Source organism: Hipposideros armiger, unplaced genomic scaffold (assembly GCF_001890085.2).
Source record: "Hipposideros armiger isolate ML-2016 unplaced genomic scaffold, ASM189008v1 scaffold_10, whole genome shotgun sequence".
In the NCBI taxonomy this organism is placed as follows: domain Eukaryota; kingdom Metazoa; phylum Chordata; class Mammalia; order Chiroptera; family Hipposideridae; genus Hipposideros; species Hipposideros armiger.
The window spans coordinates 5,008,481-5,036,180 of NW_017731360.1; the positions used below are offsets into that span (position 1 = coordinate 5,008,481).

General features: G+C 50.5%; 1 protein-coding gene across 1 annotated transcript in view; it reads left to right on the top strand.

Moving 5' to 3' along the window:
• CSMD2 (CUB and Sushi multiple domains 2) overlaps positions 1–27,700 on the top strand; it is a 634,343-nt gene that overhangs the window by 184,311 nt on the left and 422,332 nt on the right. Inside the window, exon 4 of the mRNA XM_019657596.1 lies at positions 13,892–14,086. Coding sequence (XP_019513141.1) covers positions 13,892–14,086 — 195 coding nt within the window. The remainder of the gene's footprint in view (positions 1–13,891; positions 14,087–27,700) is intronic.

Genomic DNA, 27,700 nt, shown 5'->3' on the forward strand with positions numbered 1-27,700 from the left:
TGAGAAATTGTGGACATGGCCATAGCTGGCTCCTCAGCTGATGAAATCCGTCTCCCCCAGGGAGCAGAGTTGGCTTTAACAGGCAAGGTCCTTGTTTGTCTTGCATTTTGAACTTGGGGCTGGACCAGCAGGTCGGCCATGCTGGACGAATGCACTGGGAATTCATGACTGATCCCGAGGGTCTGTGAATCCTGTCTTCCTGGGAAGAGGGTCCATGTGTTTCATCATTTCTCAAAATGTCCCTGACCCCAAGACAGTAAAGACTTGGATTTTAAATCCATGGAGCTCAGAAAGAGCCACAGGCTCTAAGGCTTGTGAGTGGCAGGGTCTGTGTTATGAAAGCTCAGGTTGGACTAAGCTCCTGGGACAGCCGGGCTGCAGTCCTCAGAAATAAGGTGAGTCAGCACAGGTCATGGCTGCAGGACAGACAGAACCAGCCAGGACTCGGGGTCATCGAGAGAAGCTGGTCTTGGCTGCAGGGATGATCCGATGAGAGCACTGAGCATGGCAGGCGAGGCCATGGTAACAAAAAGGCTCGTGTCCGTGCACGTGGCCTGTTCCCCAGGACAACTGGGGGCCAGGTCTGCAGGGAGGGGCCGCTCTCTTGATTTCACTTGGGGGTGGGGGGGGGGCTGGTGATTCCTGACTCCCAGGCCCTGCTGCCCTGGAGCTGTCAGCTGCCCAGCTTTGCTATGAACATCAAGTCCTGTCCGCCTGTGCCAACCGCTGGCTTTCCAATTCTTCTCCTAGATCCCCATCCTCAATAGGCTCCCCCACAGAAATATACTTACGACACACAAATTTACACACGCACGCACGCACGCGCACACACACACACACACGCTCGCTCACTCACTCACACACACCCTGTGCTGGGGGAAATACAAGGAGTGCAGTTTTGCTGGGACATTGACTGTGAAGGGAGACAGTGAAGGTTAAGGTTGGAGATGTAGCCAGGACCAGCTAGCGGAAGACCTCGAGGGGCATTTGAGGGAGTTTGAATTCCACCTGGAAGAGATGGGGAGCAGTGTGGTCCTATTGGCTGTTTAAAGAATGGGTTGGACTGGGACACGTCTAAAGACAGAACAGGAGGGAGGGGACTGTCTCCAAGTCCCCGAGAAGAAGGTGAGATCGTGGGGGAGGCTGGACATTAGCAGGGGGATGGGTAGAGGGGACGAATAGGGAGATGAAAGGCGGCCGATTCAAGAGACCGGATGTGAGAGCGGCCGAGGTTTCATCTCGGGTGGCTGGACAGACCACAGGCCAGTGCCAGACACAGGGACCCAGGAGGAAAATGGGTTCGTGGCGAGGAGATCAGTTGGGCCACATGCAATTGGGAGCATCCGTAATACTTGCATACGGAGAAGCCTAAGGCGGTAAGACCTGGGGTCTGGAGTCAGGAGGAAGGTCTGGGCTGGCCCTTCGGCTGCAGATGGATTTAGGAATCAGCAACACAAGGGACGAAAGCCTAGAAAGCAAGAACACACATGGGGGCTGTGTGCTCCTGGACATGTGCCAACAACTCTACCTGGAATGTCCTCCCTTCTCTGCCAAGACTATATCGAATGTGTCTTCCAGGAAACTTCTCAGAATTACCCTTCCCGTCATCCCTGAGGCTGGCGGGCCAGGGCAGCACGGGGCAGCTGCGGAGAAGTTGTGCAGAGGGGACAGGGCCCTGGGCCTCTGTGTCATCACATTTCCCTAGTTACTGTGGAGCTGGGTGGGACCATTCATGAATTATTCTTCTTAGATCTAGGGGAGGCCTTTCAGACAGGAAACAGCAGACGCCTGCCTGGCTCGGTAAAAGGGGTGTGAGTCCCAGTGATGCCACCTGCATGGCAGAGCCAGGGATGGCCTCCCATGTTCTAGCTCCTGGGGCCCATCTGCTGCTCCCAGCTTCTCCTCTTTATTTCTGCCCTGGCCTCCCCCGCACGGCCCTGGCACCTTCTCCAGGGACTTGTATGTAATCACATCCCAAATTTATTGAGCATTTACTATGTGGCAGACACTGAGATAAGCACTTTGCCTGGTTGATCTTACTTAATCCTCTCAGCAGCTCTCTGAGCTGGGTGCGCTAATGACCCCCATTTTATTGATGAGGAAACTGAGGTGCGGGGGGGGCGTGAAGCAACTTGATCGTTAAAGTAACCAGGATTTGAATCTGGGCCATCTGTCTCCAGAGTCCACTCTCCTACCCAGTGTGCTCTGCTACCTGTTATGTCATAGCTGCTAACCCACAGCTGGGAGGGACACAGGTAGAATTCTAACCCAGGTCTGTGGGACACCAGGGCCCTTCTTCGAACCATGACACTCTGTGCCTCCCGGACCCCAGTAGCTCGCTGCCCACCTCATAGATCACTGAGCCAACAGCTGCTTGGAAGATCTCCAGGGTCAAATCTGCATCCCCACACCCCTCACTGCATCCCATGCTGTGCCAGGATGACAAGCTTAAACACACATGCCAGGCAGGCCCCACCAGTGTGGGGGGTAGTGACACTGACCTTCAAGGGGTGCTCTGGTTGTAGATGTCTGTGAGGAAGGGTCATTACTCATAAGAGGCTGTCTGAAAGTGGATGGTTATTTTGATACCCAAACATGGGTAGTTTATTTGTATACATGGGAGAGTGTGTCTATTGTCATATGTGTGAATGCAAGAGCTATGTAAAGATGCATTCTGGGTTTGTCTGTTTTTATATACGCATGTTTGTGTGTGAAAATGTACGAGAGAGAGAAGGTGGCGGAAGCACTTGTGTGTGTGTGTGTGTGTGTGTGTGTGTGTAAAGGAGAGTATTTGAATGTGTGGGTTTGTGCATATTGGATGTGAAAGTACGTTGGTATGCCTGTGTTGTTACCCATAAGAGATTGTGCCCCCCCTCACCACCACGCCCAAGTAAGGAGCTTCTCCAGGGTAGAGCCAGTTCTACCTCCTGCCTCCTGACCCTGAAGGACCTGGATGGACAGTCTCCACCTGCACAGGGAGCTCCCACGAAGCCTTTGGATTTGGGGCTCCAGAGATGAGTAACATTGAACGACAAGCAACTGGCAGGACCCTCCCTTTCCCACTGTTCCTGACTCCCACGCTACAGAATGTTCCCCAGCACTGTCTTTGGCCTGTTTGGGGGCACCTATGGGAAATGGAGCCTCGGGGGCAATACCTCAGCCAGCAAGATAAGCTTGTGCCTCACCAACCCTTCCTCCACCTCTTCATGGAAACGCAGCAGCTAAGAAAGAAGGTGCAAAGTCAGGCCATCCAGGTGTACATCCCAGCCCCCCGCCTCCCTGCAGCTCCTAGTCGTGTGAATGTGAGCACCTTAACCCCTTAGCCTCCTTAATGTCCTTACCTGTAAAATGGAGATGGTACCTAATTCACAGTGTGTCAGGAGGATTCCATGGGCTAGGATTCAATGTAAAGTCAGCCCGTGGCATGGTCAGCATGCAATGGAGCTACTGATGAATAAGAAGGGGACGAGCAGGAGGATTCTCAGAGATCCTACTCACAGATGCACCTTTAATCAGTGTCTTTTGTAGTCACTGTACCATCCTTTGCAGAAGGTAACAGAAATAGGGGGATGATGGTGGCTGGAAGCCTGTTTTTAGTCCCTCTCCACGCTCCTCCATCTAATTCTTCTAGAGAGAGGGAGCCAAGGGGTCTGGAGCCTTTGGAATGTTGCGCTTTTCCTAGTGGCGTGCAGGTTAAACTGTTTCCTGCTTTAAGAAGAGAGATAGCTGCAAGGCATGCCGGGGATTCTGGGCCCTGGACAGGCAGCCAAGTGGAGGAAATAGGGGCTCTGAGGCTCTGTTGTCCACAGGGCTGGAGTTGGCGGGTGGGGTATCCCCACGGGCATCCCAAATGGTGCCCATGCTGAGGAAGCACTTGCCTGCTAGCCAGCAGGAGATAGGGGACCAAGTCCCAGCCTTGGGGAGGGGGCTTCAAAGCCTGGGCTCGGTCCAGAGCAGGGCTCCCACCCTGGGGGAGGTAACAGGGAAAACAAGGCCAGTTATATAGAGGCTGGTGGGACAGCCTCAGCAGTGGACAGACGACCTCCCATGTGGGCGGCCTCACCCAGGGTTACAAATCCCAGCTTCAAGGCAGGAATCCTCATCGAGCCAGTCAGGCTTCCTCCCGTTACAGCTCCTTTGCCAGGACTGGTTAGGATTCCTGACTCCTGACTGCAGCTGGGCAGGGCTGAGGGCCAAACATGGCTGGCCCTGGCCACAGACCTCCGGAAGTCAGGCCCAGCAGGCTAGGGGTCATTCTGCCCAGCCAGACTGAAAACATCCCCTGCTAGAAAAGCTGTCAGATGGAAAGCGAGAACCTAGACTTTTGCCCTTCTGTAACACATAGTGTGTGTCCCTGAAAATGCTAAGTTTCCTTCTTTCGTAAGAATTGATCCCACCCCGCCAAGCTACTGACTCTTGGGGACTGGGAAACCTCAGGCCATTCCAGCCCCCAGAAAAATGTAGGTTTGGAGGTGCCAAAGGGGGACATGTTTGTAAAAACAATGCATGTTAACCTGGAGTGCTCTATGTAAATGCCAGCTATCATTGCTTTTATTCTTTTATGATGATTAAGGTTTTAAAGGAAAACACAGCAGTTTAGGTTTGTCTCTCCCTAGAATCTAGCAATCCCCAAAGTGTGTTCTACAGAACACTTCAGAAGCTAATAGGTATTTCTGAGGGGGGCAAAAAAAAAAGGAGAAGAGAGATTCTCTAGTCAGATTTTTGGAGCTTCTGGATTAAGCAGGGTTAAATGGTTTCTTCTGCTGCAGAACCTCTCAGATAAACTAACCTCCTGAGTATTGGTTCCTTTGAGAGGAGGGAATTTCTGCAGTGTTTTTCAGGATTACTTGACCCACTGAATGTTTTTCTCATGGAATTTATTTCTCAGCCCGTGTTGTATGAACATACTTTGGAAAACATTTCTAGGTTCTATTGCGCAATTAATCAGATTTAGCCCCCAATTGCATAGTTATCCTAAGATTAACACTGACAGTACTTTGCAGAGTTTCCCCGTAGGGTACCACGGATTCTCCACGCACTGCTCTTGTCTAGACAAGTGGGAGAATCCCTGTGCTTGGGTACGGTGGGGGTAGGGAGGGCTGAATGGGGAGCAGTGGGGTTTGGGGCTGCAGAGATCAACAGAGGCTGCATCACGGAGGACCTTGTGCCTGCCTGAAGCTCTTCATCGGAGGGGATGAGACCCACCTGTCTCCTAAAACAGGAGAGGGGCTTGTTAGTGCAGAAAAACACAGAGCGTCCTTAGCGCGTGCCTTAGAGCCAATCCCCCCAAGCAAATTGTCTGTCACGTTATGCCTGGAGGAGACAGGAGGCAGCGCAGCTCACTGCACCCCTGGAATCCCGCTGTACCCCAAACCTCCACAGGCCCCACCCTGGGGGACTGTGAAAATCCCCCTTCTGCAGCTTCTCCTCTGGCTCAGTGCTGTGTTCCTCACGGGCAGGGATAGCTCTCCCCTTTCCCCAGAGGAATCCCCAGTTCTTTAAGACGCTCATGTCACTGATGCAGAGGAGACTCCCCTCTGGGGCAGGGTTGCCAAAATTGGCAAAGGAAAATACAAGATGCCCACTTAAATTTGAATTTCAAATAACCAACAATTCTTAGTATAAGTATATCCCAAATATGGCATGGGATATACTCATGCTAAAAAACCGAAAGTATTTGTGTTTCTCTGAAAGTCCAATTTAGCTGGGTGACCTGTATTTTTATTGGCTCTATTCTGAGTCCTAGGATGTTGCCTTTTGAGTGTTGCTTCTAAAGAATATAAGGTGAAAGAGAGGCCATGGGGCGCTCCAGTTATGACCCATCAAGGAGAATCTGCACCGACAGCCCCTCTGTAGCCCCTGCTGGTGGGAAGATGGATGTCTGTGCAGCCCCAGCTAGTCACGGTGGGAGCAGGGGGCTGACGAGGGATCCACTAGGTGTGGGTTGGTCATGCTCTAGTCACACAGGGAGAGGGACTGTGTAGGGACCCAGAGCACTGACTATGCTGGGAAAGCAGCTAAACAAACAGACCTTGAAGCCTGGGAGGTCAAGGTTACCACCTGATGAAGGACACAGGGAGTACTGTCAAATGGCTCTGGTTTCAACCCCAGCCCTGATCCCAGCCAGGGCTGGAGCCTTGCTGTTCCTCATTCCCCATCTCTATCCCACATAAAGGGGACAAAGCATCTCATTTAGGGTAAGATGAAATGAAGGAGTGCAGATAAAGTGCTGAGCAGAGTGCCCGGCTCAAATTAAACACTCAAGGTGACTATTATTATTATTCCTGCTGACTGTGTGACCCTTCAGATCTCTACATTTAGCTGTTTTTGGTTAAATGCGGTTCATAGTTACCGACCTAAACAGTGGCTATGGGGACAAAAACAAATCCTGTTTTAACGGGAAAGAGTGGGGACTAAATACATATACGATTTTCCCTGCAGCCAGCACAATGCCACCTGTCCCAGGGCCAAATTGTAGGGGAAAGGAAATTTGATTTTTATCTCAGTCCTCTTCCTGTCTTTTCCCTGTCCCACTTCCTCCCAGTCACTTCCTGTCCAGCACCCTCACCTGCACAGCCCACTGTCCCCCCAGAACCTTTCCATCCTTGACTCCCAACAAAACTGATCTTTCTTTATTATGGGGAGAGGGGAGGATCCTGAGATGTAAACTGTACACCCAAGATAAGTACAGAACTCAATATATGGTAATTCAGGGCTGCCAAACTATGGCCCATTGGCTGGCTGCCTGTTTTATGAGTAAAGTTTTATTGGAACATGCATTGTCTTTAGCCACTTTTGCACTATGGTGGAAAAGTTGAGTCATTGAAACAGAGACCCTATGGCATACGAGGCCAGAAGTATTTACTACCTGGTCCTTTACAGACCAAGTTTGCCAACCGTGCACTAGCTTATTGACATTATATGTAGATAATTCATTTAACACATTCCAACAGGGCACCCTCTTCCTGCCAGGCATTAAACAAACACTAGATATATACAGAATAAATACAATGTCATTTCTGCCCCTGGGTAGAGTGCACAGATGAACATAGACACCTAAACAAATAATTATGAGCAGGTTCAGCTCCTATTTGGAAGATAGGGTGTTACAAAGTAATGGATGAGTGAATTGCAATGTTATGTGACAAGTGCAGGAATTAAAGTGCAAGGAAAGCCCCAACATTAACTCCAGTAGTGGGGTGCCCAAAATCCATGGGATTGTGAGATTGCAAAATTAATGAAACGACCAGAGTGAGCCTGTGTAGTTAATGGGCCCGGAGTTTCAGGATTCTGGGAGCGAATTGTCAATCACATTATGCCCGAATTTACATTCTATCAGAATGCGTTCTTGCGGCATTTTACAGTGTATACAAGATATCAAGGGTATCAAGGAGGGCTTCTCAGAGATAGTGACATTTAAGAGTGGCCTTGAAGGATGAATAGGAGTTTGCCAGATGGAGAGTTTGAGAGGAAAGCAAGGTGTGCTTGGGGAGCCTGTGGTTTAGAATAGCCATGGCGGAGGGGACAAGGATGAGGAAGCTGGAGATAAGGCAGAAAATGTCAGCAGGCATTAGCTTTGGTTTATCCTGACAGCACTGGGAAAGCTCACCAGTTTTTCTTTTTCCTTTTCTTTTGTTTATTTTCATCAGTCTTTCAAATCATTAGTTATTCTTGCATGAATCATGCAAAAGACCAGAGGACCGGCCTTTGGGTGCACCGTGGTGGGTACCCACTTTTGGCACGTGTGTGCCTGACGAGTGAACAGGGCGGGGCCATGGTGACTATCTCATTCTAGAATGCTCGCTCTGGCACCAGTAGGGCAATGCACGGGAGGGGCGCGGCCAACAGCATGGGGAGGTCAGAGTTGGGTGCCGAAGTCCCGCGTAGAGAGGACAAGGGGCTTCAAAGGAGAAGGGAGGGCAGGGTGAGTGTGATTTGTGGAAGGCAGGGGAGGCCAAGGGACAGGCTGGCCTTACTGCCCCCGCAGTCAGAGACCAGCAACAAGAAAGGCCCTGGAGACAGAACAGTTCACAGCTCAGAGGGATGAATTTAACTGGGCTAATGGAATAACGTACGTGAGTAGGTTTCCATGAGTTGTTCTCAATCTCAGCGGTGCTTTGTAGCCACCTAGAAGAGCCCAGGGTCACCCTCTGGAATTCTGATTTAATAGGTTTGGGGACAGGGTCTAGGTATCGGTATCTTTATAAAACTCCCTACGCGACCCTGATGTTGAAGGTTGCAAAATCGCAAACGTGAGCCCAGAAAATGGGCTCACAATGGAGAGCTTATCCCCAGTGACAGTCAGGGACAGGCCTGGCAGGATGGGGCCCTGCAGACTCCTGGGTGGCATACCCCATCTGAGGCCCTGGCACCCCTGCCTTTTGTTTGATTAATAGGTGGCAGGAAATATACAGGACCAGGCTAGGGGTTGACTTGCCTGGCTGTCACCCCAAATCATCCCCCCAAAGAGAATGAATGTGAATCTCTTAGGAGGGTGTACACCAGTCACCATGGACTCTATGTGGAATGGTCAGTATAAAAACGGTCTAGTGCAAGCAGAAACGACATGGGCTCCGCATCTGGGCACTGCTGTGGAAACCCAGCTCTACACCCCAGGGAGCTGTGCAGCCTTGGGTAAATGCCCCTACCTCTCTGGAATTCACGCTCGTCTCACCAAGACATAATAAGGACACTTCTCTCAATGGGCTGTTGGGAGGATTAAATAAGATCATTAAGCCAGTCAATAAACTTTGATCAAGGTATTATTATTATACCTTAGGCACTGTTCTAGGAATTGGGACACAGAAGTGAACAAAACTGAACAAAAAATGTGTCTCCTCATGGAGCTTCCAATGTAGCAGGGTGAGAAAAACAACAAACAAATGAATGTATCAGATATACAACACGTCAGATGGGAGGAAGTGGAGACAGCCAGTATAGAAAACTTTCTGGGGATGGATAGATATACAAAACACTGGACACTGAGGATGTACAATAAATTATGTGTACAAGGCCGAAGAGCTAAAAGTAAGGGGTTGATAAGGATTAACTAAGGTAATGGGTGATGCAGACGTGCCTGTCACAGTGCAGGCACTCAAAAGAGAGTGGTTGTTTTGTTTTGTTTTGTTTTTTTAAAGATTTTATTGGGGAATTGGGGGAGGTGAACAGCACTAGGGAATCAGGGGAAGGGGAACAGACAAGTTGCTGTCCTTTTGTTCAGCATCTTAGCTGTGGAGGGCAGTGTCACTGGCCCTCATATGTGGGATCCGAACTGGGGCCCTCTGTCATCCCAAGCCAGCTCTTAACCATCGTGCCACTCAGCCGGCCCAAGAGAGTGGTTTTTATTCCTTACTCCTATGACCGTGCCCACTACCCCGCCATCTCACACATGCACGCACACATGTAGCACCATCTCCTCTTTCCATGTTCAGGGTCATGGCAAACTAAATCCTTCTCCTTGTATCCTTCCTCCAGACATCCCTCCATTTTGTACCAACCGTATGGCCATAGAGACGAAACAAGTTTCTTGATGGAAGATAAGCAATCAAAACATATGGAGGGTGCTTGTCCAGAGAGCATAAACGACTCTTCATTATAATATGGAAACTAAAGTTTCAAATTAAAAATAAAAGAAGGCAGGATGTAGCTTTTGCTGCACTCCAACCACAGAGGAGCTTCATTGTCATACAATCACTGAGAATATTATGTTGATTGGCAAGAGCCAGGCTTTGTAGAAGGGACAAAATTCCCCGCTGCTAATCTACAATGGAATTGTTCAATGTCAGGCACAGCTTTAATAATATTGTTCTGGGCCGCGCTGGATGTAAATATCCCACTCTTCATTTTGTAAGCAATCAAAGGGAAGTTTTATAGACGAGAGAGCATGAACGGTTATAATATCTGTGCCAAGAAACACACAGGCAAAATCGAAAAATCAAAGAAAAACTGCACCTTAGAAAGGTTTCGCTTTGTGGTTTATCTCCGATCTCCTCTGTCTGTCCAGCAAGTTGCGCATCAGACACATTACAAAAGACCACACTTTAAATGTTGCCCTTGACGTTATTAAAAAGTAAAGCATTGGCAAATGAGACTGGAGGAAAAAAACCAGGCTATTAAACCTCACAGTCAGGTAACCACCCTCCATCTTGTCGCAATGCCTAGAATGATCAAGAAAGGAAGGGAACTCTTGTTTATTAAGCACCCACTATGTGCTGGGCACTTTGTTACTCGTCAGAAGCAGTATTTCATTCCAATTAGGAGTGCTGAACGGTGGAGCCAGAAAGACCTAGATCCACAACGTAGCTCTTCCATTTTATAGCTGTGTGGCCTTGGGTGAGTTACTTAAGCTCTCTGTGCCTCAGTTTTTCCATCTGTAAAATGAAGATAATAGGTATCCTGCAGGATGGTTTTGAGGATTAAATAAAATAAACATGTAGCCCAGGGCCCAAAACATACCAGGCACTCAATAGTGGATATTATAAATCTAACTTAATTTAATCTGCATGACAGCCCTGTTATAGGCTGAATTGTGCCCCTCCCCAAATATGTGGAAATCTTAAACCCCAGTAGCTGTGAATGTGACCTTATTTGGAAATAGGGTCTTTGCAGATGACGAAGTTAAGATGAGGCCAGTAGGGTATGTCTTGACCCAGTAGGACTAGTATCCTTATAAAAAGGTGAAATTTGGACACAGAGACACAGAGGGAGCGTGCCATATGAAGACGAGGTTTTGGATGATACATTTAGCAGCCAAAGAATGCCAAAGGTTGCGAGAAAAACCCCAGAAGCTAAAAAGAGGAAAGGAAGGGTACCTCTACAAGTTTCAGAGAGGTCATGGCCCTGCCAACACTTTGATTTTGGACTTCTAGCCTCCATAACTGTGAGACAGTAAATATCTGTTATTCTAAGTCATCCAGTTTGTGGTACTTTGTTAGGAAACTAATAGCAGCCCTAGGAAACTAATAGAGCCTCACCATGGGAAGAAAAAGTATCCACATTTACAGATGGAGAATTGAAGCCCAGAGAGGTAGAGTTTACAGCTCAAGATCACTCAGTTAGAGGTGGATGTCTAAAGAGGCCTCTATGAACCCATCGTCTGTCCTCTTTCCATTCACGGTACGGCCTTTCAGGAACAGATGAAAAGGGTGGTGGGGTTGGAAACAAACCCCCATTCATCACACCCAACTCCTGGTGGAGGTGCCAGGTCAGAGTGGTTTGATTATGAACAGCTCATTAAGTAAAAAGCAGTGAGCATTTGAGAGTGACGTTTTAAGAAGAATCGACTTTTATTTATAGTGACGTTCCAGTCATTAATTTTGAAGGAAGAAAGCCCAAAGCAGAAGCAGGTTCATTAAAAATTTGACATTAGTAATTTAATTAAATTGGGTCTTTGCGTCCCATTGTGGAAAATGAAACGTTAGTTCTACACCAATCCTCAGCCCATTTCCCCTGGTTGGCTCCTTCCCCTAACCTTATCTTGCTTTCTTCTCCAAATGTCTACCTGACCCACCGTTCTCACTCCCAACACCCACAAACACATACACATCACAGTTACTACCTCTGCTGCAAGCCAGCAGCACAGTATCATGGAAAATGCCAAGGAAGTCAGCAGTGTGGGATTATGGGAAACTCCAAGGAAGCCAGCAGCATGGGATCGTGGGTAATGCTGAGCAAGCCAGCAGTGGGGGATCATGGGAAACATTATGGAAACCAGCAGCCAATTATGGGAAACACCAAGGAAACCAGCAGTGTGGGATCGTAAGTAATGCTAAGCTGAGCTAATGGATAGGGTCAATGGAGGTAAATTCTTTCACCTGGGTCATCTCACTTGACAGAGGTAGAGAACTGGGCAAGGAAGAGCTCTTATTTCCTTAAGATAAATCATGAAAACATAAGCTTGAAGGCAGGGACTCGCTTTGTCTAGTCCACTGCTATAGTCCCAGCTCCAAGCACGGTAGGTCCACAATAAATTTGTGTGGCATGAAAGAATTAACATATGAATGAGTAACTCTCCCAAACAACTAATTAGTGAACACACAAATATGTCCCTACAAGTGCCAGGCACTGTGTTAGGCTCCCAGAATACACCCATGAACCAGACCAGGCCCCTGCCCTCATGGTTCTGCAGCCCAGTGGAATAACACCTGAACGTCAGTTATGCACTGGGCAGTGCCAGGCATGCATCATTTATTATCAGTAACCTCATCAACCACTAGGTATTACTGTCTTTTCTCAGTTGAGAAAACTAGAGCTCAGAGAGGTCACATGACTCAAGACCACCGAGTAAGACAGTGACAGCACCTGGTTTCAGACCCAGATCAAGCTGGTTCCAAAGTCTATCCTCTCCCTCTACACCAAGCTGTCTCCACCTGGAAGGAGAGAAGATGGGGGAGGGAAAGCCTTCTTTCTGCGGGTTCAGAGACCATCTGAGCTGGCAGAAAGGGTCCTCCCAGGGTCTTCCTGGCAACCTGGGCAGGAAGAGGGGACTGCAAGGGCCTGGGAAGCCCTCTAGAATCCAGGCTGGCCAGCTCCACTTCCTCACCTCTATTCCTCATCATTGCCACCTGTACCTCTCAATCCAGGCTCCCTGAGCGCCTAGGTTATCTCTAGCCTCAGAGCCTTTGCACACATTTCCTCTTCCTGGAGCTCTCTTTGGCCCAGCTAGGAATTCTTACCAATCTCTCGTGGTTCCGCATAGATGTCACCTCTTCCAGGAAGCTGTCTCTGACTGCTCCAGACTAGGTTTGGCCCTCTGCCTGGTCCCTATCTAGCATACCTTCAGTCATGCACATGTCCCACTGCACTTGTGTTGTATTCACTGGCACTGTCCTATGCACTTTACATACCTTACCTCATGTAATTCTCACAACAACCCCGTGAGGGAGGAAAGTACTCTTGTGATCCCATCTTACAAATGGGGAAACTGAGGCACAGAGGTTGAGAGACTTGCTCAAGGTCCCACAGGTAGTGAGCTGTCAGGCAGGGAGGCCAACCCAAGCACTGTGGCTCTCAAGTCTGTACTGAGCACCACCCTGCTCTCCGGCCTCAAATAAATCATCACCAGGTGATTTAATGGAGATGTACCTGGATGGGAGCCTGCATGTGGCTGTGACCCCTCACCCTTGCCTTTTGCGGACATCCTGGAATGGTGGGAGGTGACCTTCAGGGCACAGGCAGTTCCTAGGCTCTGGAGAAAGGCAGAGGGGAGGAGGAGCTGGGTCAGAGTGTTTGTGACTCAGGCACAGAGGAGCTGTGCCCTCTCTCCCTCCCTCTCGATTGGTGGGTCATGGTGCTTCCCCGCCTCACCGAGACCGTTTCCTCTTGATCATGAGAGCACACGCGCAGCTGGCCGTGATGCCTTTGTCTCAGGTCACACACTGTACATTGTATTGGATCAGAGCTCAGGCTCTTGTCTTCCTGCCTCACTGCCTGTTCCAGCACTCATGACCCCTTCGATGGCCCCAAAGCCCCTGGGCCAAAGTACCCCTCTGGCTGCCAGAACAGACACACGTGAAAGAAAGCAAATCGGGTTTCATGAGCACCTACTCCATGATCTGCTCTGCCTCTTCCATGGTGTTTATAAAAAGGAGTGTGGAGTCTGAAATCAGGACAACCAAACTCTCGAGATCCACGTGGTTTCCCTGGGGCATCTTGAGTGATGGGGATGGGATGGATGTGCAACAGAAAAGGCAAGAAACCCGCATGTTCACTTCTAAATCGCAGGTGTGGCTGCTCCTCAGCACATGACCCTTTGAGCAGCCTTGAGAGGGCCAACCCCTTCCCAGAGGAGAAAGGAGACGCAGGGAGGAGACGCGCCAGGAGGCGCTGCTCAGAAGCGGGGTGTCTGGCCTCAAGCCCAGCTCACAGGCTGTGTGTCTCTCCCTCCTCACAGTGCTGCCCAGTCACACGTGTGGGAACCCCGGGCGGCTGCCCAATGGCATCCAGCAGGGCTCAACCTTCAACCTGGGCGACAAGGTCCGCTACAGCTGCAATCCCGGCTTCTTCCTGGAGGGCCACGCTGTGCTCACCTGCCACGCTGGCTCCGACAACAGTGCCACGTGGGACTTCCCCCTGCCCTCCTGCAGAGGTAGGTGGCCAGAGAGAGTACTACAAGTGGGGGGGCAGCTGGGAGGGGATGCTGGGCCTTTCAGTGGGACCCCGTCTCCAGTGGGGAAGTTGCACCACCCCTCCAGCAGGGTGTGGGGTACCCACTCGGGGAAGTCTATGTCTGGGAGACAACTAAGGGTCCTCAGGGCCCCCAGGCATTTTAGGATCTTCTCAGCCTCATCCAACATCCTGGTTCTCAGGTGTGCATGCTCTCAACTCCTTCCCCTACATCAACAACCGTTTTGAGCCAGTTTGCCCTCACCTCCTGCCCTCCTGTCTCAGAATAAACATGGTTTCTCTTCCTGTGACAGGCCTTGTGCCCTCTTGTGCGTGGGTCTCTCTCCCAGCTGCTTTCCTGCTGACCTCACCCTGGCAATTATTCTTTTCTCCTTCCTACAAATCTAACCTCTCTCCCTATCTAATGGTGGCCTCATCTCAGTCTCCAAACATGATCAAAGCATCTTTACCCCCAACAGTCAACCCCCCAAAAAACCCCACCTCTCTTCAATGCTCCATCAGCCTCAGCCTCCCAGCCAGCATGACCAACTCCTCCTGGCCTCCCCAGACTTTCCCGTTTTTAGCTCTGAAAGCTCCACAGCCTGGGAACCCCCTCAGTCCCAGGCAAACGGGGATGATTGGTCACTCTCTTCCCAGACTACTTCTTACTGTCCCCCCACAAAAAAATAACCAAGCTTATTACTAAAATAAATTCCCATGCTTCTTATCTGATGATGAAAATAACACATGATCATTTATAAAGGATCTCAGAAACTACAGAAAAGAATAAACTGTACCCATTTTCACCATGACTTTCATGTATTTCCTTCCCATTTTCTTTCAGTATGTATGGCATATATGCATACATTATGAATATGTACATAATTAAGATTATAATGCATGCAGATATTTTTTATTTACCTTTTTTTTTTTAAAGATTTTACTGGGGAATCAGGGAAGGGGAACAGACAAGTTGCTGTCCTTTGTTCTTTTTTTTTTAAAGATTTTTATTAAGGAATTGGGGGAAGGGGAACAGACAAGTTGCTGTCGTTTTGTTCTTCAGTCTAGTTGTGGAGGATGTTGCTTCACTGGCCCAAGTTGGCACCATCATTGCGCTCTTCCCGGGCGAGGCAGATCAGTCGCCGGCTTCTGGACAGCTGCTCACTGCGGCTGCTGGCTGCTCACGCTGGCTACTGGCTACACACGGTAGCCCATGGCAACCCACTGCCACAGGGGCTGCAGCCTACGCCGTCGCCGGCGACTCACTCATGGCAGCCCAGCTCCAGGTTGAGCTGTTGTTCAGCATCTTAGCTGTAGAGGGCAGTGTCACTGGCCCTCATTTGTGGGATCCGAACCAGGGCCCTCTGGCGTCCCAAGCCAGTTCTTAACCATCGCACCACTCGGCCGGCCCTGTCCTTTTGTTCTTCATCTAGTTGTGGAGGACGTCACTTCACTGGCCCATGTTGGTATTATCACTGCGCTCTTCCCGGGTGAGGCAGTCGTTCGCCGGCCATTGGACAGCCTCTCACGGTGGCTCATGCCTGCTGCTGGCGACTCACGGCAGCTCAGCTCCAGGTCGAGCTGTTGTTCACCATCTTAGCTATAGAGGGCGCAGTGTCACTGGCCCTCATGCGGGATCCGAACTGGCGACCCTGCTGCTCAGAGCTGGCATTCCAAGCCAACTCCTAACCAACGTGCCACTCCGCCGGCCCTTTATTTACCTCTTAGAGTTGATATCGCACTGCCGGGTTTCCCCACACCACCAGCAGTGCCCAGCATCTTAAGAGCTCCATGCAGCCTGTCTCTCCTCGACTCCCACTTACATCTCGCAGGCTGGCCTTTGCCCCAAACATTCTGCATCTTGTTGCCAAATCAGATGGGAACCATGTTGGCCCTTATATTCTTTGCTCTCTCAACAGCTTTTGCACTACTGACCACTCTTTTCTTTTTGAAACTTCCATCTTTCAATTCTGTGGGTTTCAGAACACCCAGATATATGCCTGGAAGGATCATTTCAAGGTGTTGAGAAATAATTGAAACAGGTCACCTCTCCTTGGGTTTAATTTTGCCTTTCTCTTAGAGGAAGACTTCCTGTAATTCCTCCCACCACATGCACACACTCTTTTTACTGTCTACCCCAAAGATGGGAAATACTTGGCACACGCGTCTCTTCCCCTTCTTCCCACTCCCATGGCAGACCAAATTAATCGATCGTGGCACCCTTTATGCTTGAGTCCAGATGCAGCTGTGAATTTCTTCCCGACAGGCAAGCCACCAACAACCAATCAGAGTTGCCCCTTGGCTCCATGTTTGTTTAGCCCTACTCAACTAATAGCATCAGCCTCAGCCATGTTGGTCCTTCTTGTTAAAGCCCAAGGGGACTAGAGTCTCCTTTTTTGCCTTCCTAAGTCCCCTCGTCTCAGGCCACATTTCTCACTTGGGACATGCCTCTCCATGTGATTTGTATCGGGAATGACCAAATCAATCACGTGATTGATATCAGGACTATCCAATCAGGCCCCGGCACATAGGTGTGTGGGCCTAAGAGGCTTAACCAGGGCCTGAAGCTGCTGTCTGCCCCTCCCTTACAGCATCCATACCCACCCCCTGCCCAGAGGATGTCACAGTTTAACATTCTGACCTTCCAAGAAGGGCTGTGAGAGTTGTGTCATGATAATAGACTATAAAACATGGTAGTAAATGAGTATCTATGCTGTGAAACAAAAACCAATAGTTCTGTTTCTTTTTTACGGCACTACAAATCTCCTATACTCTTAATCAACATGAAAACGCAAAACAAATGTGGCCCAAGTATCAGGGGCAGAGGGACTGTCACCCTGTCCTGTGAAGTATAATTCACCTCAACATCCCATCCAAATGTGGTGGACACCACTGCCCCTCCCAGTATCTTCAGGAAGCTTTGTCCACTTGAGCTTTTTCTCAACCTTGTTCTCACTGCCGCGTCTCACCTCCCTGGGTTCTGCTCAGGAATTTAATTCTGCTCAGGTCAGAATAAGTGACCTGACCACTTAGGTCAGGAATTGGCCCGTTTTTCTTGATTCCCCCCCCAAAACAGGAAACAAAACCCACTAACCGAGCTGTTTGCATGTGCGCAGCCTTTATTGAAGGTTTGTGGCAATGGAGGCGGTTTGCATCTCAGCAACACACGTGGCAATCGGAAGCCTCCACGTCTTTTGGCCCCTTCTCCCCAGCTTTGTCTCGGCACACTCCGGCTTCCCCTGTGATGTGTGTTGCACCCCCTCTTCTTTCTCCAGCCGCCTCCGCTTTGCTGCCTCTCAGCCTTCGCCCCATTTGGACTTCTTAGGCACGGAGCCCAGGGGTCCCTTGGCTTTGCCATCTCCTTACAGGCTAATGTCTCCCTTCCGCACCCAAGCGAGCTATTTAGGTATAGGGTGGTATTCCCCCCCCAACACACACACACACACACACAAAGAGGGCTTTTACCTGAAAGAAACTCTGGGGCTGGCTGTTGTTTTGCTAACCCAGTCGTGAAAGACAAGTGATGAGGGCCGCCTCGTGGAGGTCTTCCTTCCCCAGGTTGGATCAGGGCCCCGCAGTGCAGCGTCTTGGTATCTGGGCAAGGGGAGCAGCGAGGACTGGCCTTTCAACGGGACGGAGTGGGCTGGGGCGATGCTGCTCCCCTAGCATTCACATCACAGCGGTCATTTGTGGCCTTGGGTGCCTTTTTGTGGCAAGGCTCCTAAGTCTCTCCTGAGCCTCTCCCGGCTTCCCAGCTGGTGATGATTCTTCTTAAATGCTAGAGGGCCCAGTGTGGCCTCTTCTCTGGAACTTCATGCATCTCTTGGAATGTCTCATCACTAAATGGCTTCTAATTGTTGCTTGGGGGCAACGCTTTGATCTCTACCTCCAAACCTGCCCGCGTCCTAAGCTCCAGGCCCATATGGAGATCAGTTTCTACTGAACCCCTTCCCGGAGTGTGCCTCAAATGGGGCATGTCCGAAACCTAAGTTGTTCAATTTTCCCAAACCTGCCCTTTTCGCTGCCCTCCTCAGCTCAGTAAAGAGTATCACCATCCAAGGTGGCCCAGCCAGACATCCCAGTGGCACCTTCTACTCCTCGCCGTCTTTGATCCCTGCACCATCAGTCCCCATGTCCTGGCGAATGTCCCTCTGCACCGGCCCTCCCCTCCATGCCTCTGCCACTGTTCACGGGGTCCCAGCTGGTGACAGCCCAGGCCCGGGTCTCTCACCTGTATCACTGCAAAGTGTTCCTCATTGGGCAGCGGTCCTCCAGTCCCCCACCACACATCCAGCCCACTCCCATGCTGGAGCGAACTTTCTAAGACACACATCTGACAGAAGCAGTCATTGCTTAGAGTCCTACCAGTGGCCCGTCATCACTGACAGAGTCAAGTTCAGATCCCTTAGCATGGAGCACAAGACCCTTCGGGAAAGAGTCCCAGGGCAACCTTTCTGAGTCCTCTCTAAGTAGTTTTCTGTTTAACCACAGCAGAGACCGCCCCCTGCTGAACACACCAGGTAAGCCAGCCGAGAATGTCAAGTCTTGCTTTGAGAAGGGCTTCGAGCCCCCCGGACACTCGCTGGTGCCTGAGGGGGCTGAGCTGTGGCTCTCCCACCCTCCAAGCCCCCAGTGCCTCCCCCGACCCCCATGCATCAGGTCTATTTCTCTATTCTAATTTGCCACAAGCTGTAAGAATAGCCTGAGAAGCACCCTCACCAATGTCAGTGGTTTCCTGAAAGCGATTTTGCAAACTGCCCTTCGTTAAGAAGAGGCCAAGCTAAACAGGAGCAGAGGGGGCACTCTGTGTGCCACGCCGAGCCAGGAGCTGCCGTCATGCCAGAGTTAGCGGTTTCATACTCAGGAAGGATTAAAGCCTTTGGGCCTTTCTTTCTCTCGTGTAGAACCCTCAAAGGCTGGCATCTGTGAGTAGATAAACTTCATCCACTGGGCAGTGGTCCGTAAATATTTGCTGAATGAACGGATGGCTGGATGGGTCTAATTCACCATCAGGATTATGTAGGCAGGCACACAAGCCCCAGAGGGAAATTACTGGCCTGGGTTAGCCCACCTGCCCTGCAGCTCTGAGTGACACAGGGGTCTTTGAGTCTAAGGCTTCCCATAGCAGGTTGAAGGACGGTGTGCCTCCACTTCATACAGGAAATGCCGTGTGCCTGGCTGAAAGGTGGACTCAGTCTAGGGACACAGCCCAGATTAAGGGGAATAGAGACCAGCTAGGATCAGGGAGCAGAGTAGGTTTGAGGCTGACCTCCAAGGAGACCCGTCCCAAGGCTCCTGGCCTGTGGAGGCTTGGTCCAGCTGGCAGAGGGAAGGAGGCAGGGCTTGTGACCTCCCGCTGCTTTGTGTCACTCTGTGCACATTTTCAAAGGCTGAGGTCCCTGGGAAGCACTAAGCTCTGTGCAACCTCTTTGATCCAAAGAGGGAAGACCATGTCAACTTCAGCCATGGGCCTTTGACTTGTGAGGGACATTGGCCCTGGATCAAAGCAGACCACATGGGGAAGGAACAGGGCTCGGATGTGCTGGGAGCTGAGAGGCAAGTGGTAGAAAGAAAGCAGCCTGAGCAAGAGCTGCCTGGCCTCTGAGGTTCCAGCCAAACACTGCAGGCTGCCACCAGACCCAGGGAAGTGGGCATTTGCTCTGCAGAAGCTTGGACTGCAAGTGCTGAGCTGCATTCCAAATTCCCTGGCCTCGAGGGAGGAACCTGTGGAATGTGAAACAGAAAAGCATGGAGTCAGACAGGCCTAAGTGTAGCTCAGAGCTGTGGGCTGCCAGTGTGCTCCTACACCTCCCTGAGTTTTAACAGGCGGACGTGAGCCACGGCCTTAAAATGTTGATTGCTTACTCGTTTGTTCATTCGGGTTTCAACAACTTTTTATTGAGTGCCTACTATGTGCCAGACAGTCACCAAGTCAGTCATTATGGATTGACTGCCTATTAAGTGCCAGATATTGTTCAAGATACAAAGAATTGCTGTGATGAACAAGTCAGACCAAATTCCATGATCCCGTGGAATCATGGGAGGCAGAAGACAGATAAAAACCAAATAAACGTATTTCAGATCATGATAGGCGCTATCAGGGAAATAAAGTAGCGAGTGACAAGGAAGACTACTTTAGATGGCGCTGTCAAGGGAGGTCTGTTTGAGGAGGTAACATTGGAACTGAGTCCTGAGTGACAAGGAGCCTGTTATGTGAAGACCTTAGGAAGGGCATTCCTGACAAAAGGAACAGCAGGTGCAAAGGCCCTGAGGCAGGAAAGAACCTGACAAGTTAAGGAACAGAAAAATAGGCCCATGTGGCAAATAGGGTGAATAGGGCAGGGCTGTGGTGAAGCTGGGCAAGAAGTTTGGACTTGGTTCTAAGTTCAGGAGGGAGCTAGGGAAGAGTCTGAAGCAGAGCTATGGTGAGATTTAAGCTAATTATTTAAAAGATGACTCTGGATGCTAGAAGGGTGAGGGGTTGCAGGAGGCAGTGACTACCTGGAGACCAGTTGGGAGACATCTATTGCAAGCATGCAGGCTGGAGATGATGCGTCTTGGTGGAGGGTGGCCATAGTAGAGACGGACGGGAGGAAGTACATTGGGGCTTCCTCCCTAAACAGTGGTTTAGGGTCATAGCTGACAGCCTTGATGATGGATTGGATGTAGGTGCTGATGGAATGGAGGGTCAAAGTTAACTCCTAGGCTCTTTCTGGAGTGCTGATCAGCTGCAGATGCCAGCGACATCCCAGGGATGACCGGGACAGGGAGCAGGAAGTGTGTCCCTGGAGAATCAAGACAGTGCCTTTTGTCCAGGGAAAATTTGAGATGCCTGTGAGACATCTGAGTGAGGGTATTCATATTGTGGCTGGGGACTGTTCTGAGCTAGAAAGAGATTGGGAGGGGGATAAGAGACCCTAAGGGGGGGATGTAGACAGCAAAGGGGGTCTGGGCACTGCCCACTGGGCCCCATTGTGCTGATGAAATTAAACAACATGCAGAAAGCACCAAATACCATGGCAGGTACAGTGTGGAGCTTGAGTGACTCAGAGCATGGGACCTTGGCACAGACCACAGCTCCCAGAAACTCCTAACCACAGGGTTCCTACTGCCACAGGAATCATTAGTCTGTCTCCTCATCATCATTATAGCGGCACCATTCTGAGCATGGCTCTGGATTCTGAACACCTGGATTCAAATCCTGGCCTTGCCAGTCACACCCACTAGCTGAGTGACATTTGGCTAGTTACTCAGCCTCTCTGTGCCGCAGTTTTCTCATCTGCAAGTGAGAATAATAAGAGTACTTAACACATAAGGGGAAAGTGAGGCTCGGAGCTGGTAAATGTTACGCACACAGGAGAGGGCCTTCTGCATAGTAATGACTCAAGGAGAGCTACCGTGGTGATTCTGACTGCCATGGCCACAACTGGCTGGCAGTTATCACACACTAACTGTGTTCCAGACCCTGCATTACCTACTTTAATCCTCACAGAAACCCTGGGAGGTTAAGATATGGTTAGTCCTTAATACAGGCGAGGGAACCGAGGCCCAGGGAGGTGAAGTATGTTGCCTGTGATCACACAGCTAGAGGGTGGTAGGGCCAGGATTCCACCCGAGTCCATGTGCCTTCCAGCCATGATCTTGAACCACCACTGTCTACTGTGGGCAAGGGCGATGGCCTGTGACCCGCGGCAGGAGACTTATGGTGACTCCGTGACTTCTGCAGCTCCTCCAGCGTGGTGGTCCAGGGCCTGAGAGCTTGGGCCTCTCGTAGGTGCATCTCCTACTCAGGTCCACCGGGCCAGGCACTGCCTGGTCTCCTGTGCTTCCCCGCTTGGCCTCTTTAACTTGCCCCACGAGCTCGTTAGGAGAGAAACCTCAGGGAAAGGGCCTGACGTCATTCTGCTGTGTTAATGCTGCTTCAGGGAGGGGCCAGGGGCTGCCGGGGGCTGCTTTCATTCTTAGGAAGAATTTTAACCCGAGACTCACCCCTCTCCAGCTGGGCATGGGTAGCTGGGCTCAGGCTTGGAGGCTGCACAGAGCCTCAGGCGCCTCAGGCAGAGGAGAATGGGGGCAGAAGAGGGGTTTCACACCTGGAAACCCCTCTCTAGGGCCTGGTGCTTCCAGGAGGCTGCTCTAGCCCATGTCAGGAAAAGCAGACAGCCGCCGAGGCCTGAGGCAGAGAATAGGTGGGTAACGGTGTGGGACTGGAGTCAGTGTCCTGGATTCAAATCCTGCCTACCACATTTAGTAGCCGTGTGACCGCAGGCCTGATTCCTCATCTATACAGTGTGGTTGATACACTACCGATTTCTTCTAGCAGTTTGAGGACTAAGTGACAAAATACAGGTGAAGCATTTAGGACAATGCCTGGCCTATAATGAAGGCTCAACGAAGAATACTTATATAACCAAATACCGTGTCTGGTCTGTATCCGTTCAGGAAGCTCCCTTGGGTGGAAGTACAGTAGGGTCCCCCCTTATCTGCAGTTTTGCTTTCCCTGGTGTCAGTTACCTGTCATCAACAGCCTGAAAATAGTAAATGGGATTGTCCAGAAATGAACAATTCTTACATTTTAAATTGTGCCTGTCTGAGTACCTCACTTCATCTCATCACGGAGGCACTGATCATCTCACATCATCCCAAGCTGAAGAAGATATAAGATAATAAGGCATTTTGAGGGAGTGAGAGAGACCACATTCACCTACCTTTTATTACAGTATATTGTGCTAACTGTTCCATTTTATTATTAGTTGTTATTGTTAATCTCTTACTGTGCCTAATTTATAAATTAAACTTTAACGTAGGTATGTATGTATAGGAAAAAACAGTGTATATACAGGTTTGGTACTATCCACGGTTTCAGGCATCCACTGGGGGTTTTGGATCATATCCCCTATGGATAAGGGGGGGGGGGCTACTGTATTTATGAGAGGAGTCTGGGGGTGGCAGAAATAGTGATTCTCTTAGGCAATTAGTAATTTCTTAATTTTAAGAAGGGGAGCGTTTGATAAAGCCAAGGATAAAGGGACCGAACCCCGAGCCCCCCAGAAGAGGGGACTGACGAGGTTGAGCCGGTCATTGCAGCCCCAACAGGGACACTGAGCTACACAGCACAAGAAAAGGGGGAACACTGTGGCTTTGGGGCACTTGTGCCCCGCCTCTGTCAGTCTTGCACTTAAGTTGTAAAATGGCCTAATGGGATTTTTACTTCCTCAGGGGCTGAGGAGCCCTGTGGAGGCAGGATGTGGACAGAAGCCCAGTGCCGAGGACCCCAAAGCTTCCGGGCAGCCACGAGTGTGTCCTGGAGTTGGAGGTGGGGAGACTATGATGCAGGTTCCCCCATCCCTCCCTGAAATGTATGAATCATCGGAGAGTCCACAGACGTCCAAGGGGGCTGAAGGATAGTTCTCTAAAATTATAGTTAATTGAAGAAATTTCAATGAAACTTAAAGTCGACCATAAATAAAGTCATAAACTTGGAAAGGCGACTATCAGCCTAACACAGCTGCACCTTCGAATACCCTGGCTTAATGGCAGTGCAGACTGCCCATTGCCAGAGAAAGTGTAAATTAATATTTTAGGACTGTGGTGTCAGCTGAAGGTTATACTATATGACTCTGAAGTTGTAACTATGAAATATGATGCCTTATTTAAAGTGTGAGAAAATCTCCAAACAGCTTTTACAGCATCTTCAATCAAAACAGGACAGGGCAGGAACCAGGGTGTCAGAGGAGCGTGAGAGGCAGGGATGACGCAAATGGCTAAGGTGCCATCTTTGGGGAAGACTGGTGGCTCCGGCCAGAGGGTCTCAAGCTCCCGAGTCCTCAGCTCCAGCACGGTCTGAGAGCCATTGACTACAACTGGCAAGCCTGAAGATCTCAGGATGGCTTACCAAACTGCTATCAAGCAGGGCAGTGTGATGTCATAGAGGAGACCACAGTCCTGGTGCCAGAGAAACTCAGCTGGAATCCTGACTTGGCCACCTACTGTGTGACCTTAGGAAAGTTACTTACCCTCTCTGAGCTTCAGTTTCCTGGTTTACTTATTCAAAAACTATTTATTGACCGCCTGCTCTATACCAGGAAATGCAGTAGTTGCTGAAGACAGACAGACATGGCTGCTGCCCTCATGTCTGGACATTAAATAAGCAACATAATTGATTAATTATGGAAAAGAATTAATTACTAAAAAGTATATGGTTCTCTGAAAACAAGATGGTGGGGGGAGGACGAGGAGTATCATGTTTCCAGGAAAATCCTTGCGGTCGTGACACTTAAACTGTGACCTAAAGGCTGAGAAGGGGCCAGCCAGGCCCAATGAGAGAAGGAAGAAGTTTCCAGAAAGAAAAAATAGCACTTTCAAAGGTCCTGGGACAGGGAGGTACTTGGCCTTGTAAGGTTCTTGTCAGCCATGAGATATACCACTTTATCCTGATAGTATTGAAGGTTCTTGCAGACAAGAGGGCTTTCCAGGATCCCTGGGGCCTCTGTGAAGAATGGGCAGGTGGACTGGGAGGGGTGACGTGGAGCACGGCTGATTTACAGTAGAGCAGTGGTGAAGATCAAAGCCACTTAAGAGGACAGATGGGATTTGGTGTCGGGCTGGGGGCAGGGAGTAGGAGTTGAGGATGTCCCCAATCTCCGGCATGAGGCGCTGGCTGAACAGTGCTGACGCTCTCCAAGCCGGGCGCCTCCGGAGGGAGGCCGGGCTTAGTTGGAGGACGGGGTGAGGAGGGTCTTGGTCGGCTTGACACTGCGAAGAACAACGTAAGCTATCTAGTTGGGTTTTTAAGAGCGGAACTAGGCAGGAGGTTGTGAGGTCATTAGCCTTCCCCCAAGACCCTCTGGCATTCCCGGCTGCTGGGCTGTCCACCTAGATGCCACCGTGTCTGCTTTTCCATGCCCAGGGCTGGGGCCTGCTCAGTCCCCAGCAGCTCAGAGTCCCCGCCCTCCTGACACCACTCTCACCTTCTGCACCCCAGAAGTACCACCACCACCCCCCCCCCCCCTCTGCTCTTTCTCAGCCTCCTCTTGGGTGCCCTTGCTTCTGCCTGCTGCTCATGAAGTGTCACTTCTAGCCCCAGCCTCCGCCACTCTCCTGGAGACAGCTCTGTCTTCGTCCTGCTGACTCCAGGCCACACAGGCTCCAGGCCGATGGGCGTGGCCCCGTTTATCCCTCAGGGGCTCACACGCAGCAGCCTGGGAGCAGGGAGAGTAGAGGAGGAGCGGCCATGGCTCTCCTGCCTCCCTTACAGCCCCGTCGCCCTGTCAGAGACCTTGGCCGAGTCCTCTTTCCTGCCTCTCGTCCTTCATGCCCACTCCCGAGTGGAGATCACATCCTCTCGCTTCCACCCCAGCCTGGCTGGCACTTGAGTGTCTGCTTCGCCCCCTTCTCTCCCCTCCCACTGCCACTGCCGGGCTGCGATGACTGGAACACCGTCTTCACGGTTCTCCCCACTGTGGTCTCCCCACTTGCCACCCGCGCCACCTTCCAAACCACAGCACCCGTTCATCATGCGGGGACCAGAGTCATCTTTCTCAAACAGGCCTGGGCTTTCCTCCCTGCTGAAAACCCTGCAATGGCCCGTGACCCCTGCAGGGTAGAATTTAAACCTTAGCCCGACTCCCAGGCCTTTCTGAGCCGATCTCTGCTTCCCCTTCCATGTGGACCCCGCAGGTCTTCCCCGGCATCCTGCACTTTCTTGGTGGAAAGCTGGCCATTGACCAGGCACACCACGCCCCCCTGCCTTTGAACACCCTATTTCCTCTGCGGGGAACCCCTTTCTTTTTCTCCCTCCAGCACTCTCCTACTCCTTTATCAAGGTCCAAGCTAACTGTCCCTTCTTTCACCATGACTTTCATAGCTTCTAGTGCAACCAAGATTAAGCCATTGTGGCTAGGGGTGTAGACAGTTCCACCTGGTATAGACGGAGCCAGTGCAGGACCCTTGGGGATTGGCAGGCCCAGTGCTTTCTGGGAATGACACTGACAAATCTCCCGCTGCTGTCTGGCTACTGTAGCTTATCTCTCTGGTAATGGTCACGGTGAAGTTATTATATCAGAAGCTGACTCTGGGACTCTGCCTCGGATGTCAGACTTCATAGCCTCCTGCCAGAGAGGTACCCAGGGTGGAAATACTGTGCAACGTGATACAACAAGTAAACAGCCTCGGCAAATGGGGTTTAAAGCCCCTCCCCCCTCCTTCCCGGGGCCTGGGCACCTAGATTAGGGGTAGCTAAGGAGGAAGGGAGGAGGAGGAGGAGAATAGAACCACAGCTCTTTCATGTGGCATCCAAGACCCTTCACAGTGCAGCCCCACTTCCCGCCCAGCGCAGCTCTGCCATCTCTACTTTCCCTTTGAGTTCAGACAACGCTGACTAGGAAGTCCCCAAACACGCCACACTCGCCCACCTCAGCTGCCTTGCTCTTGCTGTTTCCTCTGCCCAGGACGCCCTCTCCCCTGAGGCCTGCCAGGCGGTCAGCTCTCAGTTGAAGTATACCCTGCCAGCCTTGTGTTTAAAATGTAGCCAGGCTCTGACTACATCTCACTGGTGACACCCAGTCCAAGCCACCATCATCTCTCACCTGGCTCATCGCAGGTTCCCTGCGCCTTCCCTGACCCTCTCTAGTCTGCTGTCTACACAGCTTCAGGGATCCTGTTAATACACAAATCAGATCACGTCATCTTCTACTCAGAAGCCTCACTGCCTTCTCATTTCTCTCAAGTAAAGCCCAGATCCTGTCAGTGGCCTGGAAGGCCCTCCGTGGGGCCTTGTGCCCTGCGCTCTCCTCCTTGCTTGCCATGCTCTGGCCCCTCGGGTCCCTTGATGCTCTTCAACAGTACTAGGCCTCTGTACACTGTCACCTTTACGCTTGCTGTTCCATCTGGAGTGCTCTCCCCCAGTTAGCCACATGGCTTCCCCTTTCTCTCCTTCGCAGGTCTTTGCTCAAATGTGAACTTCTTATGCCCTTTCTGAAATGTCCATGCCCCCCTCCCAACACCGGATGCTCTTGTTCTCCTGCGTTTATCACCACCTCATTCACCGTAGAGTTTACTTATTTATCTTGGGTATTGTCTTTTTCTCTCTTACTGGAATGTAAGCTCCTTAAGGGTAAGGATTTTTTTAAATAATTTTTTATTTTTCTATCACATTTGACATACAATATTATATTAGTTTCAGGTGTACAACATAGTCGTTAGACATTTATACGAGGCTAGACAATTATGTTTGTGAACTCATCCTAGAAAAAGTGCTACATACCTCATTGCTGAATATTACTACTGTCACCTTTGAAGTACTCCCCTTGGGAAGCTATGCACCAACGCCAGTGCCTAGTCCACCCTTCATAGCAATTTTGGAACTCTTTTTCTGGAATGGCCATCAGAGCTGTCATTGATGTCCTGAATATCATCAAAATGAGTTCCTTTCAATATGTCCTTTATCTTTGGGTAAAGAAAGAAGTCATTCGGGGCCAGATCAGGTGAGTAGGGAGGGAGTTCCAATACAGTTATTTGTTTACTGGCTAAAAACTCCCTCACAGACAGTGCCGTGTGAGCTGGTGCATTGTCGTGATGCAAGAGCCATGAATTGTTG